Source organism: Daldinia decipiens (genome assembly GCF_022478715.1).
Source record: "Daldinia decipiens strain CBS 113046 unplaced genomic scaffold F4813scaffold_10, whole genome shotgun sequence".
NCBI classification, from domain to species: Eukaryota; Fungi; Ascomycota; class Sordariomycetes; order Xylariales; family Hypoxylaceae; genus Daldinia; species Daldinia decipiens.
The window spans coordinates 101,287-120,879 of record NW_026054553.1 but is presented as its reverse complement, the minus strand read 5'-3'; the positions used below and the strand labels follow the sequence as shown (position 1 = coordinate 120,879).

At 47.2% G+C, this 19,593-nt stretch overlaps 10 protein-coding genes across 10 annotated transcripts; 4 read left to right on the top strand and 6 right to left on the bottom strand.

Moving 5' to 3' along the window:
• Positions 1-568: 568 nt before the first annotated feature.
• F4813DRAFT_22014 (Metallo-dependent phosphatase) lies at positions 569-2,697 on the top strand. The gene is made up of 4 exons (XM_049239791.1): positions 569-920; positions 990-1,425; positions 1,485-1,914; positions 1,975-2,697. The coding sequence occupies exons 1-4, from the start codon at positions 761-763 to the stop codon at positions 2,164-2,166; spliced, it is 1,218 nt and encodes a 405-aa protein (XP_049101067.1). The 5' UTR covers positions 569-760; the 3' UTR covers positions 2,167-2,697.
• Positions 2,698-2,861: 164 nt separating this feature from the next.
• On the top strand, positions 2,862-3,634 carry F4813DRAFT_21981 (DASH complex subunit Dad1-domain-containing protein). The gene is made up of 2 exons (XM_049239785.1): positions 2,862-3,169; positions 3,301-3,634. Exons 1-2 carry the CDS (start codon positions 3,062-3,064, stop codon positions 3,520-3,522), a joined length of 330 nt encoding a protein of 109 aa, XP_049101066.1. The 5' UTR covers positions 2,862-3,061; the 3' UTR covers positions 3,523-3,634.
• Positions 3,635-4,159: 525 nt separating this feature from the next.
• F4813DRAFT_21977 (ras-domain-containing protein) lies at positions 4,160-6,007 on the bottom strand. Its single transcript, XM_049239783.1, has 3 exons — positions 5,234-6,007; positions 4,892-5,095; positions 4,160-4,834 (listed from the first exon to the last, which is right to left on the bottom strand). Exons 1-3 carry the CDS (start codon positions 5,513-5,515, stop codon positions 4,442-4,444), a joined length of 879 nt encoding a protein of 292 aa, XP_049101065.1. The 5' UTR covers positions 5,516-6,007; the 3' UTR covers positions 4,160-4,441.
• Positions 6,008-6,061: 54 nt separating this feature from the next.
• F4813DRAFT_353887 (POZ domain-containing protein) lies at positions 6,062-7,432 on the top strand. The gene is made up of 4 exons (XM_049242682.1): positions 6,062-6,419; positions 6,481-6,529; positions 6,751-6,890; positions 6,958-7,432. Exons 1-4 carry the CDS (start codon positions 6,293-6,295, stop codon positions 6,966-6,968), a joined length of 327 nt encoding a protein of 108 aa, XP_049101064.1. The 5' UTR covers positions 6,062-6,292; the 3' UTR covers positions 6,969-7,432.
• A 222-nt stretch (positions 7,433-7,654) lies between these two features.
• On the bottom strand, positions 7,655-9,641 carry F4813DRAFT_379873 (lariat debranching enzyme, C-terminal domain-containing protein; the record flags this gene model as incomplete). The annotated part of the gene is made up of 3 exons (XM_049245508.1): positions 7,655-9,196; positions 9,256-9,357; positions 9,411-9,641. The coding sequence occupies 3 exons, from the start codon at positions 9,639-9,641 to the stop codon at positions 7,655-7,657; spliced, it is 1,875 nt and encodes a 624-aa protein (XP_049101063.1).
• Positions 9,642-9,888: 247 nt separating this feature from the next.
• On the top strand, positions 9,889-11,984 carry F4813DRAFT_353877 (glycoside hydrolase family 72 protein). Its single transcript, XM_049242681.1, has 5 exons — positions 9,889-10,332; positions 10,397-10,526; positions 10,625-10,698; positions 10,831-11,181; positions 11,264-11,984. The coding sequence occupies exons 1-5, from the start codon at positions 10,270-10,272 to the stop codon at positions 11,846-11,848; spliced, it is 1,203 nt and encodes a 400-aa protein (XP_049101062.1). The 5' UTR covers positions 9,889-10,269; the 3' UTR covers positions 11,849-11,984.
• F4813DRAFT_21916 (zf-ZPR1-domain-containing protein) lies at positions 11,979-13,836 on the bottom strand. The gene is made up of 2 exons (XM_049239775.1): positions 13,428-13,836; positions 11,979-13,369 (listed from the first exon to the last, which is right to left on the bottom strand). The coding sequence occupies exons 1-2, from the start codon at positions 13,632-13,634 to the stop codon at positions 12,110-12,112; spliced, it is 1,467 nt and encodes a 488-aa protein (XP_049101061.1). The 5' UTR covers positions 13,635-13,836; the 3' UTR covers positions 11,979-12,109.
• Positions 13,824-14,769, bottom strand: F4813DRAFT_21877 (uncharacterized protein). Its single transcript, XM_049239772.1, has one exon. The coding sequence runs from the start codon at positions 14,616-14,618 to the stop codon at positions 14,013-14,015; it is 606 nt and encodes a 201-aa protein (XP_049101060.1). The 5' UTR covers positions 14,619-14,769; the 3' UTR covers positions 13,824-14,012.
• An 88-nt stretch (positions 14,770-14,857) lies between these two features.
• On the bottom strand, positions 14,858-16,436 carry F4813DRAFT_353874 (NAD(P)-binding protein). Its single transcript, XM_049242680.1, has 2 exons — positions 16,024-16,436; positions 14,858-15,942 (listed from the first exon to the last, which is right to left on the bottom strand). Exons 1-2 carry the CDS (start codon positions 16,268-16,270, stop codon positions 14,939-14,941), a joined length of 1,251 nt encoding a protein of 416 aa, XP_049101059.1. The 5' UTR covers positions 16,271-16,436; the 3' UTR covers positions 14,858-14,938.
• A 483-nt stretch (positions 16,437-16,919) lies between these two features.
• Positions 16,920-17,597, bottom strand: F4813DRAFT_387806 (uncharacterized protein; the record flags this gene model as incomplete). The annotated part of the gene is made up of 2 exons (XM_049246609.1): positions 16,920-17,374; positions 17,435-17,597. The coding sequence occupies 2 exons, from the start codon at positions 17,595-17,597 to the stop codon at positions 16,920-16,922; spliced, it is 618 nt and encodes a 205-aa protein (XP_049101058.1).
• Positions 17,598-19,593: the final 1,996 nt, after the last annotated feature.

Sequence of the window (19,593 nt, the reverse complement as noted above, 5' to 3'; positions counted from 1 at the left end):
CTTTCTCGACACCGATACCCTTTGGTGGTCAAATCCTTTAGGTACCTAAACTTAGGTAGGTACCAAGCATGAAAGGGGTAATAGTTGCACACGTGACTTAATCTAACTTACTGATAAGGCACTGATAAGTTACTGATAGGGCACCTGGGCATCTCTAAAGTCCGGGATAACAGTAACGCCGGCCCCAGCCGAGGGTGCGGGTGCAGGTGCAGGTGCAGGTGGACGGTGCTCAACCTCGAGATTCGGACGTTGACGGCGCCCGATCCCTGCGAAAGACCCCCATCTCAACCAAATTCCCTATCACCAAAATGTACTCCAAGACATAGTTTCTTGCTTTCGAATACGGGACTGCGCCTCGGACAAAAGACAGTCTAAGGAACAACTTGGGAGACGCAACCAGGCCCAAGCTTGGACAAACCTAGTGACGCATTGCCAAACTTGACTCTGCCTCGAATATTATGCAATTTTTACATTACAATACATTACAATTGTCAATTCTCGAACCAATTCTCCTCTGGAAGTATCAACTCCAATCTAGTTCTTGAAATCGAATTTCCAGCTTTGAAAGCGATTCGATAAGTTAATATTACGGCATCCTTTTGCGGCGCGCCTTTTTATAGTATACCGTTCTCATTGCGCTCTTGCGCTCGGTGTCATTGGTCCTGTAGCAACAGGTATCCAAATTGCTTGCAGTAGGCCGATCCTATCTATAGGCCAAGGTGCCAAAGGCGTATATACATATCCTATCCACGACAAGGCAATGGGTTCTCCACGTGTTGCGGTCCCCAAACCGGGACCGGCAAAGCTGACGCCTGGTGCGGGCTTGGACGAATGGCTCGAGCAAGCTAAACAATGTCGTTATCTACCAGAGCCAGTCATGAAAGAGCTTTGCGAAATGGTTAAGGAAGTCTTGATGGAAGGTATGCTCGTTTTTGTTTAAAGAACTCGAAGGCAGACGGTCGATTCAATCTAACTTCTGTTGATTTTAGAATCAAACATTCAACCCGTAATCACCCCAGTTACCATCTGTGGTGACATCCATGGACAATTCTACGATTTGCTCGAGCTTTTTCGCGTCAGTGGCGGTATGCCAGGCCAACCTGCGACAGAACCCCCTGCATCCTCTACTTCTGTCATCACATCAGCCGATATCGAGCCTCCGACAGAGATCACAAATCCGAAGCTGAAGAAAAAGATAAAGAAGCCAAAAGCCACGACTGGAGACGTTCCGGGACTGCCTAGTGACGAATCTACCAACGTGGAAGAGGAGGAAGAAGAGGGCAACGATTCTGGCCAGCGCAATTCCTCAGACGCTGCCTCACCAGTTGTAAATGCCGATACCCGTTTTGTGTTCTTGGGCGATTTTGTGGACCGAGGATACTTTAGTCTCGAGACTTTTACACTACTTATGTGTCTGAAAGCCAAGTAAGAAGTTCCTGCATAGGTAGTATATATTACACTATCTTTATTCTAACACGTATCAGATATCCGGATCGAATCGTCCTCGTCCGCGGGAACCATGAGTCTCGTCAGATCACTCAGGTATATGGGTTTTACGAAGAGTGCCAACAAAAATACGGAAACGCGTCTGTTTGGAAGTCTTGCTGTCAAGTCTTTGATTTCCTGGTTCTAGCAGCCATTGTGGATGGTGAAATACTTTGTGTTCATGGAGGGTTGAGTCCCGAAATCCGCACCATTGACCAGATTCGCGTGGTGGCCCGAGCACAGGAGATCCCGCACGAGGGCGCGTTCTGTGATCTTGTCTGGAGCGATCCTGAAGAAGTCGAGACTTGGGCTATCAGCCCGCGAGGCGCAGGATGGCTTTTTGGTGACAAGGTAGCAACGGAATTCAACCATGTCAATGGATTGAAACTGATTGCCCGCGCCCACCAGCTTGTTAACGAAGGTTACAAGGTAAGGCCTTTTCTGTCCACCTGTTCATGATTTCAGAATATATGCTAACAAATGGAATAGTATCACTTCCCACAAAACTCGGTTGTTACAGTCTGGTCAGCACCAAACTACTGCTATCGTTGTGGAAATGTGGCTTCTATCATGTCAGTTGATAAGAACCTGGATCCCAAGTTTAGCATATTCTCGGCTGTGCCTGATGATATGAGGCATATTCCTGCGGGACGACGCGGGCCATCTGATTACTTCTTATGATGATGCACTATACATGAGTTATAAAACCCTTCGCACAATTTTGAAGTTCTTGATACCACCACAAAGGCGTTACGGGGAGAGGGGTTTTCACGTCGTTTCATACAGCATGGAGGACTGATGAACAGGGACCAAAGGGTATAGACAACACGGCCCGGGCATGTATGATGGTAAGGATGGATAAGGGGTCGACCATGGAAATGTAGCACCGTATTTCACGGTAGCGTTATGATCTGTATAGTAGTATAGGACTTTGGAATCACTGTCCGTTACGTCGCGGGCTAAGAGAGTTAAAGGTGACGTATGCACCCCGAGTTAACACGATATGAATTTTGCTTTATGGGAGTTGTTTGTCTATGCTGAATTCTGCTTCTGAATTTTGCTTCTGAATTCTGCTATAATTATGTTGGCTTCTAAGATACCGAGTTGGCTTGAACAGTTACAGGTATCTGAGCTCTTGAATTTGTAAGGATATCTTGACCAGGTACCTACCTCTTACATAGGAGGTATAGTAGATAAAGACCTAACCTGGATAGTTGCATGTATTGTCTCCCAAGGCCAATAGGTAGTGACGTTAGTGTAAAGTGGACAGTGAGGGGTTATATATATGTACCTAGGTACCTATGTACTGAGGTACCCCAACTACTCAAGTCTGAACCTTGGAACTCTCCAATTTCCAATCGGACCCCTCAATTTCCATCTACGCGCCGCAGCGCGTCTACTGCTGTTTCTAGGGAAATAATTAATTTCATTACTAGGTACATACCTACCTACCTACCTAACCTGGGTATCTACCTAAACAACTATAACAACCAAGACTTCGCATGTCTTGTCTAGGTAAAACAGAAGAAGGAAGCAAATAAATTAGTAAAGCCTCAATTACTACCACTGTTTGACAATGGCATCCAACCAGCAGTCACTTCAACGCTCGACAACGCCGGCTGGAACCCCCCAGAAGACCTACTTTGAGCAGCAGCGGGAGGCGCTGATCGGTGAGATAGCTATGGTGCGTGTCTTACCCATATTCCCCATATTCCTCTCTCGTCAGCCTGTAGCCTACCCCCCTACCTGGTTACCAAAGCATGTATATACGTGTGTGAACCAGCTGGCTAGCTAGCTAACCACCTTCATTCCCAGAGCTTCGAGCACGTCCTCGCCAACATCAATAAGCTAAACCGGTCTCTCGAGGCCGTGGTTGCCGTCGGAAACGAGTTCTCCTCCGTCGAGGCGCTGTGGTCGCAGTTCGAAGGTGTCATGGCGAAGGATCCCGAGGAGGCTGCACCTGAGGGCGAGGGACAGGGGCAACAGGATCGGAACGATGGCGAGAACGGTGAATCGGCGGCGGGTAGAAAAAGCTGAAGAGGAAAATAGTAGAGTTGGCAAATCACGAAGATGAGGGGATGATGACTACGGTATAGGATTAAGGAGAGGGGTGATAATTTATCATGACGATACCCGCCATGGCTATACCTAACCACGGCACACTACAGGAACATATCACAAATCACGAATCGCAACAGTCACAAGGCAGACACAAGTCGAAGAGTTATTATGAATTTCTTTATTTCCTATCCCATGCCATGTCAAGTCAAGAAGAACTCGTGCAACAAAAGGAAAAGATCCCTCGGTATAACATGAATGGTGATATACCCGTTTTCAGGTCCAATCCTTCCTGCCTGACTCCCCTCCTCCCTCCCTTCTCGGCGTACAACTGACGAAATGGGGGCTTGTCTTCTTCTTGTTCTCGTCCCTTCTTCCTTCCCCCCTTCCTTCATCTTAAAAGAAAATATAATGCGCCGGCCGCATCAGCTTATTCGCAGAAATGACCAAGCCGACCAGCTAGCCAGCCAGCCAGCCGGGCCGAGACGACGACGTCAAGAAAAACACCATTGCCCTCCTTAACCCTAGTCATTAGACCCTATACTTAAAGGGAACGCTTTCGCAGGAACGCCGTGGTCGAAGAATCTTGTATGCAAGAACTCTCTCTCTCTCTCTGTCTCTTTCTCTTCTAAGGAAATGAAGACGAAAAGAAGATGATGATGTTGGAGGTGGGAAAAAAAAATAAGAAAATAAAAACGGCGATCCTTACCTATCCTTCCCGCTATCGTAACAAGAGAAGCGTCGTTGAGAAAGTGAACAAAATAAAAATAAACAATATGATGTCATGCAAAAGTTGATCATTAACCGGACTTTTTGTGTTTCCGTCGTCGTATCCATCCAAATGCCTACTCAGCGTTCGTAAGTAAGACGTAAGTAAGAATTGCTACCTCGTCGCCCTTCACAAGAAGTTGCAGTTCCGCTTCTTCTTCTTAAAAGTACGGATCCCGGGGATCCCGCCGCTGTCTCGCCCGCCGCCCGACGCGCTGCTACCGCCGCCAACGGACGAGGGAGCCGCAGCCATTGCCACCTCGAGGTTACGCCGGTCGTTGGCCACTACGGTCTGGATCGCCTTATCGAAGATCTCATCTACGCCCGTCATCTCCTTGCTACTGCACTCCATGTACTGGGCGCCCATCTTCTTGGCGACCGCCATGCCCTGCTCGGTGGTGACAGGCGTAAGGCCTTGCGTCTTGAGCATCTCGATACAGGTCTTCTTGTTCCGCAGGTCTGATTTCAGTCCGACGAGGATGAGAGGTGTGTAAGGACAGAAGTGGAGAACCTCGGGGTACCACTACATCATACGTTAACATCTGCCGTGGGGAGGCGATAGGGATGTTTGGAGACTAACCTTGTCGAGGACATTGTCTAAGGAGTTGGGACAGTCGATGGCGAAGCAAACAAATATTAAGTCCGTCTCCGGGTACGACAGCGGCCGCAGCCTATCGTATTCTTCTTGGCCGGCGGTATCCCACAGCGCAAGCTCGACGGTCTTACCACTCGGTTGGTGAGTCGGGTATGTGATGTAATTTTCGAAGACAGTCGGGACATATTTCTAGACCAAGGTTAGCTTCCGACAAGTACGAATAAATTCTCCGTGGGGGGAAGAAACTATGGCAATAATATTTATGTATGTATGTATGTATGATAAGGCTATCCATCACATCATATATACCTAGGTAGGTTATCTTACCTCGGGGAAATATCCTTGACTGTAGCTGATTAGGAGACACGTCTTTCCGCAGCCGCCGTCGCCGACTACCACGATCTTCTTGGAGTATGCGGGTGCGTCTGTGACGTGCGTCCCCGACGATTCTCTACCCGTCGACGCGCTCATCACTGTGCTGACTGTGCCTTCGCTGGACCGCGTGTTACGCCCTCCTTTGCCCGTCGGCCGTCTCTGGACACCATTATCGTACTTCTCGCTCGCAGGTTGGCTGCCGTACTGGGAATTGCGATATTGGTAGTTAGCCATGCCGGTGCGCCGTGGCAAGTAATTTCGTGTAGAGTACTTTCTTTTTCTTTTCTTGACCCGGATGTATATGCTGGCTAATTGTCCTATTAAGTCACGTAACCCTCTTCAAACCCCGTTGATTAGGCGGATACAATGTAGAGATGTTTCGGCGGGCCGAACAATGGAGAGGATTGATAGACGGGATGGAATGGAGGTGAGACTTTTTTTTTGTTGTGTGATCGAAGTCTGGATTCGAGGACTTGTTTGTTGAAAAAGGGCAGAAACGACAAAGCTACGAGCAGGTTGGTTTGGGGGGCAGATTGTGGATGTCTGAGGCTGAGTTAGTCGCAATGGTTGGTTGATCGGGCTCATGCATTTCGTCAGACGTCAATAGAAAGGTCAATTAGGACGTCGACAGGGCAACGATTTACTCCACTCATAGTTTCACCGTTTCAGCTTGCATAAGTCTAGCCCCACCTTCCAATCAAGGCAAATCAGCCAATTAGACGCGCTAATATGTTTAGTGGCATGGATTTATCCCTGCTTATCCCGCTTCCCTGGAAGATTGTGCATTTTAGTCTCCATTTTATAAAAAACCAGCCACTTCTGCCACTGCAGCCCCCACCTGTCCCACCATGTTTTGAGGCGTTTGAAGCTCTACGCTAAGGTTATTTCCTACTCAAAATTTTCTTTTACCAGCCGCCTCTTATTCTTCTTTTTATCCAACTCATCTACTTGCGTTGCCAAGCTGCAAGCACCCCCCCCAAGAACTTTGCCAAATATCTCTCATCTCTCAATATGGCCACCAGCAGTTTCAGTCCGCACAAGTTCGTAACTCTAGTCTCGAGTGATGGCTTCGAGTTCGTGGTGCTTCGGGAGGCAACCCTTGTCAGCCCTATAATAAAGAGCATGCTGGATCCGAAGAGTATAGCAAATCCCTCTTGGTACAAATCTTGATTCCCGGGAAACGGACTTACAAGTGTTAGGCCAATTCTCCGAGGCACGAAGCGGTCGATGTGTCTTCGAAGAGATAAAGTGAGTCAAGAAATCCCGGTTATTATCCTTATTCGCGTTCATATGGCACCGTCAGTGATGAATCACAAAATTTCGCTGTGTTCTTACTGACAGACCGTCAATATGGTCTGAATGACAGCCAACTACACTTGATCTGAGACACTTGTTCCTTCAGCTACCTGTCAGCTACTATTTCTCGTCGCATACCGATTTCAAACCTCGGGACTGACCTGGCCTCATAGCGGAATGGTGCTCGAGAAGGTTATCGAGTACTTCCACTACTGGTACAAGAACCGACAAAGAGAAGACGTCCCGGATATGGAAATCCCCGTAGAGCTTTGCCTCGAGCTCTTGATGGCTGCGGACTACTTGGGACTCGATAGTAAGGACACTAGTTGCTCCATCCACCACAACTGAAAGCTCACCACTCATGTTTCCCCTACCCGCAGAGCCAACCTAGGTTGTCCAACAGCCAACTGAATCGACTGCACTGAGGTTAGGCAGTATGTCACTGGATATGGGACGGGGCCGGCGTTTACTGAAGTTTACTGGCGTTATGATACCACCACACAACCATTACGATAATGTTTATTTCTAAACCCAGGTAGAGGTAATGACTGACGAAGACTGAATGGAATTGGATATTCATAACTAAACTCACTCTTCGATAAAGTTAATACGATGGTAAGTCCGACGTAGAGAACAAAGCCTCCCAACCAACATAACCCATCTAAGCATATGCGTTCAACTCTTAACTCTTCCGTGGGTTGAATGTCTATATCGGATGGGAGATCAACATCATTCCCCGTCACTCTGCGTGGCTTGTGTTTCTCTGTAGAGACCATGCTTTTTAGGAAGGGATACATTTCTATTACATCTACTAGGCCCTCTATAGGAGAATCATAATTTCCAAATCAAAGTCATTCATATCAATCCGTCGTTTATGCATATTTAACTTCGCTTTCCACGTAGATGGATAGTAATACAAATGTCACCTCCTGGGACACTGCGTAAGTTGAGGTTTATATATATATACATCTTCCTCGGAAATATAATCTTCTCGAGTAAGGTAAGTCGTGACAAAGATCACCCACCATCCGTAATAATTCTAGCGTTTTTACGAACAGATATTTGCGTGATCTAGAATCATTTCATCCACCCACCCCGCGATCCCCCTCGGCCACCACCTCGACCCCCACCCCGTCCTCCTCTATTGAAACCACCTTTATGGCCACCACCTCTTCCCCCTTTAGACCCCCCACCGCCCTGATTAACCCTTGGTGCTACAGGCGACGGCCCTTTCTCCTTTCGCTCCGCCCTTTCCTCAGGGCTCGCGTCCCAGAGATTCGGCACTCCGACCAACTCGCAAAAAGCCGCAGTCTGAGGGTTCGTGTATTCATCCGGCTGGTATTTGACCGTCTTAGGGTCGAGTGCTGGTCGGTGTGGCGGAGCGGTGAGAGTAAAATTATCAGGTACGTCTAGCTTACCGGTGCGGACTATGTTTTCTTCTACCCAGGCGCGCTCGCGATCTATCATTGGCTGATATGCCGCTTCACCCTCGTCAGGGGGCGTTTGAGCCGCGGGATCGCCTATGGTTAGATATGGTGCAAAGACACGCGTTATGGCAAGCCACTCCGGATCGTATTGTAGATGGTAGCGTTGTTTTGGATTGGTCGATGGTGGAAATGTAGTTAGGTTTGAGGGGTCAACGGGTATTGCGGAACAAAGTTGAACGAACTTGCGTTTCGGGAGACATTTGTCTAATGCAAGGAAGCGAGTAGTGGTATTTGTTATCGTGGGTGGGACAGGTTGCCCCGGGATGACCTTGGGTTGGGACGGTGCCGGTCCGGCAAATGATGCTGGGAGCTGTGCGCGAAGTTCATCAGATACTCCGCCTACTGCGGTTGTGTTTGTGGGTTGTGTAGAGTCAACCACATCGGCAGATTCTGTTGGTATTGGAGAGTGGCCGTCTTCGTCATCCTCCATATCCAAGTCAATCTCATCGGGGTTTGCGGCAGCCTCTTCCGAGGCGGTCGGTGCAGCTTCTTCCTGCTTCGCCGCCAGTTCGTTAGAAGATGTCTCTGCGTCGTTTGGAGGTTCATATGTTTTCACAGCAGCAAATTTGCAGTGCAGGTGTGCAGAGAACCAGTACGCCGGCCTCAGTCTATCCATCACATATGTAGCTGCCGGATTCCCTAGAGTGCCGTCAATGCTTTCCTGCTTGAAATCAGGTTTCATCTTCCATAATGCAGAGGAATCGCCATGCTTCTCTATTTCCCTTGGCCAATCATGGCTTAATCCAATATCGACTTGCTCCCGAAGCAGTAAGAGCTTGCGTACGTCGAACTCACGTACGTGATAAAAGCTCTTAATATCGTCCTGGTTGAAGGGTAGGCGTTCGTGATGCGGCTTGCGGTAATCGTAGCCCTTCCAAATACCGCTCATTGCGGCAATGCGTAGCGGGCCAAAGCGCAGCACGTTAGCAGCCCCCATATAATAGATATTTGGCGCGACCCAACCACCATAGTACAATTCCCACAGGTACGAGCTGGCCTCATGGTTTCCAGCGATGAATATGGTCAAGTATGGTGCTTTTTTGGCACCGCTGTAGTATGCTGGGAAGTCCCCGAGTTGGCGATACTTGGGCGGCACCGCCATGACCGAGAGATCTGCTGCATTGCGAGTAGCCTATACCTCTTGTTAGTTTATACCGGCCAGGCGAGACTTAGAATATGATGATATATTACCTGGAAATCACCTCCAATTATGAGAAGATCTACGCCATCCCATCCTCTATGTTTAGAAGAAGAATTTACACAGGAATAGATAGCGTCGAGTGTGCCATGACCCTACACGATTAATTAGATGTGTGTATATCATAGTCTATTAAGAGTAAACTTACGCAGCCTTCAAAAGCAATTCGGACGCCGTCTTCTTCGTGCAAATTACTCTCCATGGCTTTCTGTTTATTGGTACCTTTCTGTTTTGATTTCTTTGGATAGGACTTATATCGAAGTTGGTTTCTTATGACGATAAGAGGTGCAGAACGACGGTGTATTTTAGCGCTGATTGACAATAATAACGGCGTTGCTCCCGAGCGCCACGGGAAACACCTGCTCGATAGAATCAACATAGAGAGTTGTTGGGCTTTCTTATTATGACCATTGGAACTCACGACAAAAAAAAAAAAAAAAAAAAAAAAGGTCTACCTACCCCAAGTAGGACGGAAGCTCGAGCTCATGTGGAGATTATGAATGGCCGCTAGTGCGAGTTAGGTGTTAGGTAGGTACATACATACGTCATGTACCTAATGCAACACTTACATGTATGCAATAAAAGGTACGGATCACAATGCGTACCTGTCGAATGATTCGCAACCTCGATTAGCTGCCTGCGTACCTACATATACATAATTTACACATACATGAGGTAGCCACGGCCTCGACCTATGGAATACCTAACTGCAGGCGCCTTTACTTTTATGACGTTAGGTAACTGGCTTGAGGAAGTACCAAACTGATACTGAACTTTTGCCTACCTCATCCTCGATTCCTCATCCTCATCCTCATCCTTATCCATACTACAATACTCTACCTTACCATCCTTACTACATACTAGTAACTACATACACGTATTTCCAGAATCCCCGAATATTTGTACCTGGCGTTACTTAGACGTAGTTGGTTTCTTTGATATTGAATCTCAGCCAACAATATTATTGCTACCTACCCACCTAAGAGAAGAAGGGGAGACAGGCAACCATGGCGAATCCGATAACACCAGTTACCATCCAAGGGCGGTACTTTTGGAAAGGTAACATGCGGGTAAGTCTACACCACCTTACATAATACATCGATGGTGTAGGCTAAGTATAAAATGAATGGTTAGTTCATTATAAGCGGCGTCGTATACAGGAGCTATGGGCTCAGCGCGGATATGCTGGCCGACGACCGCATAGAGGACCTTGAACATGCTATTCCACTATTAAGGGAACTCGGTATTAACACGTTACTCATTAGTGAGTTGATCCTAGGAACATTTTGTTTCCATATACCCCGTTCCAGCCTTGGGGGAAAGACAAGATGGCGAGAACAAGGGGCTTACAACGGTAACCAGGTTATATCGATGTAACCAAAAGCCATAAAGCTTGCATGAACTTATTAGCTGAGCATGAGATATATGTCCTGGTTGTGAGTTAACTTCCCCCTATTTGCCTTCGTTCAATAAGACTACATATACCTACCTAGGTACCTAAGGTAGTTATTAGTTACCCCTCTCATAATTGGATGTCTGTCGTGCTCACATACGGAGGATGGTGATAGTCTATCAAATCAGTTTTCCCCGTCTTTAATCATAATGCGACCATGATGTCGTACACATCAAAGTCCATGCAACGCTTCTTCCGGGCCGTTGAACATCTAGCGAGCTACCCAAACCTACTGGGGTTCACCATCCCCAACAGCTCGATTAAAGATCTAGCACCAGCAATTGCTGGCCCTATGGTCCGCGCCATAGTGCGTGATATTAGGCGGTATCTTGGCCTTCTCGCCGTCAAGAAACATCAAAGGGTCGTTCCAGTCGGCCTAGTCGCGTTAGACATAGGCCTCCCGCTAAGAGATCAATTCGAGTACTGGTGTTCGGGAGATGACAACGAAACAGTTGATTTCTTCATCGCAAGTGCCCATCTCTTTTCACAGTAACTAAATTTAAGGGTATAGCTCTCGTTACTGACCCTCTCTTCCTTGCACAATTCAGTTTGACTTCAACCACCCTGGTCCCAAAAAGACGACGCAGGCATCGAGAGATCCAGGGGCACTCGAGATATTCTTTAACACCCATATACCAGTATCAATCCTATATAGCGATATGCATTTTATGCCGCGTCAGTTCCCCGAGACCCGCACGATTTACTTGGACCCGGACATGAGACGCGTATTCTCGGGTGGTATCGTGTTCCAGTTCTTCGACGGATCACACAACAACGGCCTCGTGCGGCGGCTGACTGAAGCAAAGGACGGCGGACTATATTACGAAAAGTCGATAGATTACCGGAACCTGCGCGATATCTTGCACGTGGCTTTTGTACCGATGCCAGCTTCATTAATAGCTCGCTCCCGGTTCGTTGAAGAGGCTGCCATGTCGGGAACGAAGCCTAAACAGCCTGACCCCAATCAGAATGTGCTAGCAATAGGGCAGGTGCCTGCTAGCCCGGTGAACTGGACAGAGGTCGAGGCACAGATTATTGACGACAGCGAGTGGGTCGACGCGGGTAAAGAGTGGCTGGACCTAACTGTTGAAGATCTCACAGCCTCGATATGGGATAAGTTAAATATCGATTAAGCATATCCCTAGATAAACGATTACGCTCTGAAGATTGAGTTAGGGACGTTCTGGAGTATAGCGTTTTATCAGCGCTGGTTTTATGTAAAGTAGTATATCTTAACTGTAGCGTTTTGAAGATAGCAAATCTAAATCATACCCAAGTAAAATCAATTTTCTATTCCTAATAATAAACGCGGCCCATAAACCCATTCCTCGAGCTCTAAGCAGGTATCTTCATACTAAAATGACAAATGCTCAACCTATTCACATAACCTTCCATCAAGCGCCATTGGTCTGCGCATCCCCACTGGTATCAACAGCGTCCGCTTCGTATCCCTCGGTCTTCATATCGAGAAGTCCAAGATCCTCCTCTTCCTCCTCCGTACGCTCGTAGTCCTCTGTCGTGATCTGGGGGTCGACCTGATCTGGGTCGACGGCTTTCTGGACGTAGCTGCTGGCTAGCGGGTCGGTGAGGATGATAGTGAATTTCTTGTCGCCCTTGATGGCGGCGTCGATGCCTTCGAAGAATTGCGCCCACTGCGACTTGTCGTTATCGGTCAGAGAGTCGCCTCCTTCCGAGGAGCCGGTCTCGAAGATCTGGTTGTGTAGGTCGTTGCGTACTTGGGTCAGGAGACCTTCGACGGTTGTAAATCGGCCACCCAGCGTTCCGGGGTTTACTTGGAGGTTGAGTTCAGGGGATTCAAGCGCACAGCTCTCGCTCTTGAGGATGTCTCGAGCGAGGTCTTCTTCCGTCTCGACTTTTAATGTGATTTTCTGGCCTAGCTTCGGTATCTCTCCTCCAGTCTTAACATCGTTGGACCGATATCCACAGTCGGCGCAGACAGTTGACATCAAGACAACAGACTTAAAGTGCGGGATATCAACCATCTTCATATTAGTTGTGCAAGGGTGCATGCATCCAGGACAAGTAGCCGGGAATTCGTACACCTGGTCTGGAACTATATCCTCATCATCGATAGATTGATCAGCGCCAGTGGTCGGGTTCGTAGAGGCGAGTCCCAGTGCTTCATTCTGTTCCGGAGTGCGCATATATTCGTGTTTTTCCCATTTGCCAACACCGTCACGCATATTGGGGGTAATCCAGGAATTTCCAGCCGGGTCGTCAATGGAAAGTCGGAATGGGAATGACTCGCCCGCTAACATTGCTCGGCCCTTCTTGATGATCTCGTCAATCTTAGTATACACTTCCGGTACTTGCTCTTTTCGCGCCTCTTGTCCAAGTTCGAGGTCATCCACGATCGTTCTTAGGAGACCCTCTACATTCGTGAGCTGTCCGCGGCCCGCGGGAACTTCTAGATCGAGTTCAATAAACTTGACAACAGAAGTGTCAGACTTGATCACCGTCCTCTCGAAGTCGGCCATGTCGGTTAATCGTAGTAAGTAGCTCGATCCTTTGGGCTGGATGATACCGGCCGACTGTATCTCGGAATTCGAAAAGCCACATTTTTCGCAAGAGAAAGACATGAGTATGACTTCGCGGAAATAGGGGATCGAAGTGAGAAGCATGCGTGTTATGCCCTAGATAATGTCAGTATAGAGATAGTTAAAATTGAATATATTTAGTAATAATGCATACGTTTTCATGGCAGTTCATGCACAGCGACTCGATTTCCTCGACAACCTTCTCATCGTCGCCATTCGTATCTGTGACTTCATGTGTTCCATTTATTCCATCTGTTCCATCAGTAGTGGGGGCGAGATGTCCAGCTTTCTGACCGATGGACTCGAAGAAGTCGGGCGGAGAAACAATAGTCGAGTGTCCTGGTTCGTCGATTGTAGACATTTTGAATCGTATTATTGATTTCGGCTCTTGTCGGGGTAAGAAACTGGTTTGAATCTTTACTCGTTGTCAAAATATAAATATCTTGATCGACGGCTTTTGTTCTGTTTGACTTAAAATAAAATTTTGGAGGGGCAATTGTCGCGGTAGCGCGGGGCTATGACATATCCCACAACCCAAATCTTATCAGTGGCACAACAGCACCACAATCGCCCGAGAGCTAGTGATTGCTAGCCCCTGTTGGAAGGGTCGAGAAGTCTCCTGCCATAGCAACTTTTTGTAAGCAACGTACCTAGGTACATAGGTACCTAGCATTACCCCTAAGTAATTTAGGTACCTAACCCAAGTACTTCAAATACCAGGTACTGCCCAGTAAATACATCATTTTGACATGAAGTCGCTTAAACTCAAGCCAAGACCACTCTGAGGTTTCGATGCAGAAGATTGAGCCTGCTGAAGCAAAGCTTGAAGGCCTTGTTTTCTACTCTTCGCTCTCTTCTTGCTGCTAGCACTTGCTGAGACTTTAGCTGGCTCGGGGGGTATAGGTGCATTGCGGTAAGCAGTACCTAAACCCAGGGATTTTGTTGGCTTTAGTGGACGACGCCTAGATATAGGCGCTACGGGCGGAAGTACGATATCGGTGTACTGTCCGCACATTCCACAAGTAAACTTCTTTCGACGTTTGGCTGTTGGAGTGCTCTTCCCAGTTATAACCTTGGAGGCATCGTACTTCCTTTTCAATCTTTTTCGCTGGGAGTTCATTTTTGTCTCTATCTTTAGCTCGCTCCCTTGACCGGGGATCATGATATGTCCACAAGCACCGCACACATGTTGTCTTTGCAAGTCCGACTGCTCTAAACCATTGTGGAATATGAGCGAGTTCCGCCGCGTCATAAGGTACGCCGAGGTCTCAGGTGCCGTCTTTACGAGAAGATGAGCGGCGTCAGTAAGAAATCCAAGGCTTTGCGGTAGAGTCTCGCTTGCCATCTTGAAAATTGTGGTCGAATAGGGGTTCTTGTTGTCCAATCTTTTCTTAGACCCGGAAAAGTGGGAAATTTCGGAGACGCGTTAAAACAAGTACCATTTAAATTCATATCTCTTTTATATACATATATCATTATTTTTATGAGGATAACCCATTTATCATAGAAGGGAACTGGTACGAGAAATGCGAAGTTATCATTTTGTTGTCAAACATTAAGTGCCATTGATCATCACGAATATATATATAGGTATATATATACCTATATATCCATCCCTTGGCATATACGCACCGCATACTAGAAACAACTATCCTCCCTGAGTCGCTATATACTACTATCTACCAACTTACTCGTAGGTCGCAATGGCAACTTCGCGGCTGCATAAGCCATATCGATCATCTTTGCGGCATTGATCGAATTAGCGCCGGTCACCCACTGTCGTGCTTCATGCCCACGAACTTTGTTAACGAATCCCTCCAGCTGGTATCGGTAAGTCGTCCAGAAAGCCTCACCCGGTTGGTTGATGTCAACTTCTTTGAACGTGTAGGCCTTGACTGTCTTGCTCTTCGTCCACTTCTTGATAGCGTTCCCAGACTTATCCCCAATCTTCCTTGTTAGGAACTCGTCGTCTATCTGGATGGAATGAAAAATCGTGGGCATGACGAAATTTGAGAACTTGATCTTCCGTGTGCGCACTACTTCCTGATCCTTGGGGACTTGGATCTTTACATCCGCACTAGATACTACTATAGGAATATGTTCCACGTAAATTTCAGGCAACACGCGATCAAGGGATGCTTTTAGATCGCCCTCCATCTCGCCCCGCCCTCCGCCTGGAAATTTATACCGTGCCTTGAAAAGCTGGTCACATCTCGAATCGTAGGAGGCTGCCTGAGTGAGGCATTCTTCACATTCCTCTGCCACAGCGCCAAACACGCGAGTAAGAGCGCTCGCCGTGTATGCTCCAAGATCCATGAGCGCGCCTCCTCCCAGATCATACTGATATCTGATGTCGTCAGCGGCGAACTTCCACTTCGGAACCCAAAGCACTGCTTTCGCACTGGAAACGTCGGCAGGTGAAACGTATGACATAAACGTAGTCCAAGCAGGATGGAAAGCATAATGCGCAGCCTCGAGCAGAACCGGCGCCTTAGGGTTGTTAAGAATCGGATTCTTGAAGAGAGCCTCAGCTTCAGTTACGTTGTCTACTGACGGCTTCTCTAATAAAACGTGCTTCCCAGCTTTCAAGGCCCGAAGAGCCCACTCAAAGTGTAATCCATTAGGCAAAGGTATATAGACGCAGTCAATGTTAGGGTTATCGAGCAAGTCTTCAAATGCCGATGCGTAGTAATGATTAGTAGTTGTTCTCGACGTAGTGTAAAATAGAATATCAAGAATTATGTAGCTACCTTGATAGTTCGAAGACACCTCTTGTATACCATGTTTCTGGGCATAGGCTTTTGCCTTCTTCGGATCTCGAGCGGCTACGGCCAGGACTACAACATCCGGATGAGTCTTTGCCGGGAGGATAAGAGCCATCGGTGCAATATCAGCGGCGCCGAGGATTCCGAACCGGAGCGGACCAGCCGACTTGGGGGTTTCGGAAGGATTGAACGCCAACCAATTGCGCCGTGCGAGGCCAAATAAAGATGTCATTATGAGCGACTATTATTCACTGATGAATTATTGGTAACGGGTTGAGTTTGCAGCCTTTAGTTATAAATATGGTATAAATATGAACGGATCCAAGTTGCGTAAAAGGCATCTATATACCGTTTCATAGGATATATAAGGTGGATAACATATAGCCAAGGTATGTATAGAATTAGATTAGGTACGAGGTAGTTAACAATGGGGACGCCATCCCAATGTTACCTATTCACGGGTTTCATAGGCACCCTTGTCCAGGTACTTCGATTAATGAAACGCAAACGCGTCCAATGGCTTCCTTGACAACAAAACAACCTACTCTCGCGTGGACTAGGTTAGTTTACTCCATGTTTACCTAGTTAACCTATTTGGTAGTTAACCTAAAAGAATAAAAGGCGACTCTCTAGAGTCTATTTACACACTCCAGATCAACTAATACGAAAGTTCACAATATAGAAGCAAAGTCAAATAGGGACGCAACAACTCTATGCTATCAATTGAAGATTATCGGCTCGCGCGCTAAATTTTATAAATGCCAAAAGGTATCCAAGCATCTAATCATGAGCATGCAGATTTCCAGTCCCTATGCTTTTCCAAAAACTCCTTCAGGCTTCGACACAGGTATCAACTACCACTACACTGCAACGCGATGCGCTTATAGAAGGCCGCCGACGATGCCGCCGACGATCTTGAGAAGGCCACCAACAACGCCCTGGAGCTGACCAACAAGACCGTTGATCTGGTTAGCAACGGGTCCGACAACACCACTAACAGCGGTAAGAGCGAAGCTGATGACGGGCTTGGCAACGGGCTCGACGGTAGAGAGGACAAGCTGAAGCTCGGGCTGGATAGCCTTCAAGACATCAGCAGGAACAGTCTTGGTGATCTGATCAGCCGTAGCCTTAACACCGGTGGCGATGGAGAGCACTCCGTTCAATAGCTGAGGGACGGCCTGGAGCTCAGAATCAAGCAGCTTGGGGATGTTATCGGTAAGAGGCGTGACATCGCCAACGATCGTGGTGACCTCGCCGGCAATGCTGAGGAGAGCGTGCTCAAGCTGGGAGATCAGAGTGGTAGTGTTGACGCTGACGCTGACACTCAACAGGTTGGCTACGATTGTTAGCCGAGTAATTCTAGTCATTCTAGTCAGATTTAGCATCTAAAACATACTGATAGTCTGGAGTTGACCGTTAACAGTCTGCTGCACAGTTCCAACGGTGGAAGTGGCAGTGGCGAGAATCTCAAGCGCACGAGCGTTGTTCTGGTGAGCAGCCGGGGCGGCGATGGCAGAGCCAAAAGAGAAGGCAGCGAGGGCGAAGTTGGAGAAACGCATTTTGGCTGGCGATGTGGTATCGACGGGAAGGGTATATTAAGCAGTGGTATAAGCTGAGAGCTTGAGATGTCAAAGAGTGACTAGGTTAGAAAGTAGTGAGTGACTGAGTGAGAGAACCTGAAAGCTGATGATGGTGAGTAAAAGAAAGTATCTGATAATGACAGGCGATGGTAGATATATACTCCCCCAGACTGCCAACTCGCCCAACCCATCGCCCCTGAGTTTTGCATTCACCTCGGTCATGTTGATTCTACCATCATCCACTCTAGTAGAGTCTAATATCCCTTGTGATGTCGTCACTCGCCAGGGACTGGAATAGCCAGGAACATTCAGGGTTAACCTTGGCGAAGACGGCTAGCACATGGTAGAACGGGTACCAGCCGGCTGGATTTAGCTAGGATTTGCGGCGTTTTCCACTTGTTTTCCAGAAGCTTATTGTCGAATTATGGTCTAATCGTTTGCCATTTCAAGGAGAAGTGGATCTATCAACCCTGCGTTGTAACCTAAGGAGTTATATTACCCCCGCATAGACCAATATCACTGGTCGACGTGGTTAAAGAGACGATCACAATGTTATTCATACCTCCCCATGCCGAAAGCTCCGTTGCCGCCCATCCTTAATCATTTACGCCAACGGAGTACGCGATATCAAAAACGCACCTCATCTGTTCACTTCGTCACGAGCTAGTTGCACTACCTAGCTATGTATGTATTCAGTAGTGTTTAAGCTTTAAAGACCCCCGGCGTATTACATTATGGTCGTAGTGAGGCCATACCACCGCATCATCGTGCAAAGCGAACTCAAATTACTACTTGCATAGTAGTTAAATGATATGCCCACTCCAATCCACTCCCATTATTTCGACCCAAGTAGAGAAAAGAGTCAGAATGCTGACCATCAAACGACCTAGTGAGCCGATCACAACTGGTTCCTGAAAGGTACATAGTAAACTAGGACTATTAAGATAGTCCAATAGCCCTGCAATGTCAGGAGGATTATATTGGCCGGCACATGTTGATGGTGAGGCAGCGCGGAGACGCTGGGCAGGTTGTCGCTGGCGATCTTGATACTACTCTAATTCATGCTGATGCTACTTCATTCACCTACATTAGATACTCACCGACTTCGTTGCCGCTATTGGCTTCGTTTACAGTATGTATGTAGCTATTAACTTTAATGGACTCACCACCCACACACTTGCCCCGTCGCTTTTATGGCACCATACATGATACATAGGTGCATAAGCTGTCCGCTTGTGACGAAAGCTGTGCAATTGTATATTCCTAATACTCTTAATTGATAATGTGACTGATCTTGTGATTGATCCTGTGATTGATCCTGTGGGGTTGCTATATAGTCACAATTCTCACCCAACCTGTTGCGTGAAACAATAGCCTAGGTATTATACTTGGACAGTTAGATCAGGTGGTATTATTACCAGCAAGAGATCCTCCTTCTTTTTTTTTTTTTTTTTTCATTGTACCTCGGGAATGACGTAAATGTTTGAAGTCTGGTTCATGCTGTCGGGACTAATTATGCATCACGGCGTGCCCGATGTTACCATGTTTCAACAGAATCAGGTAAGGGCCTCTTTAGTAAATTTGAGCAAGGGGTAGACGCCTATGTATTCTCCTATTCAGTGTTAAGAACTTAGCAATGCCTTGATAATATTCTGTCGACATCTTTATTAATTACTCGATGTCCTGCAGCTCGTGATGGAATAAATAGATAAACCCTTCGCTGTTTATAACTTGGGATTGAACGAACATTCTATATGGACTTCCAATCGAAGTCACGATTTAAATTTGTCTAGACTTTTTAAACGAGTGACTACACCGCCTCAATGCTAGAAATTCGATTTCACTTCGATAGGAGCGCTCCGAGTTGAACTAGTACGGGGCTTAATGAAATACGATGTCCCGATATTCATGTAGTGATAGCAAAAGCTTTTAAGTAAGATGTTTCCAATTGTATGGTGGCATCTTCGTGAAGTTT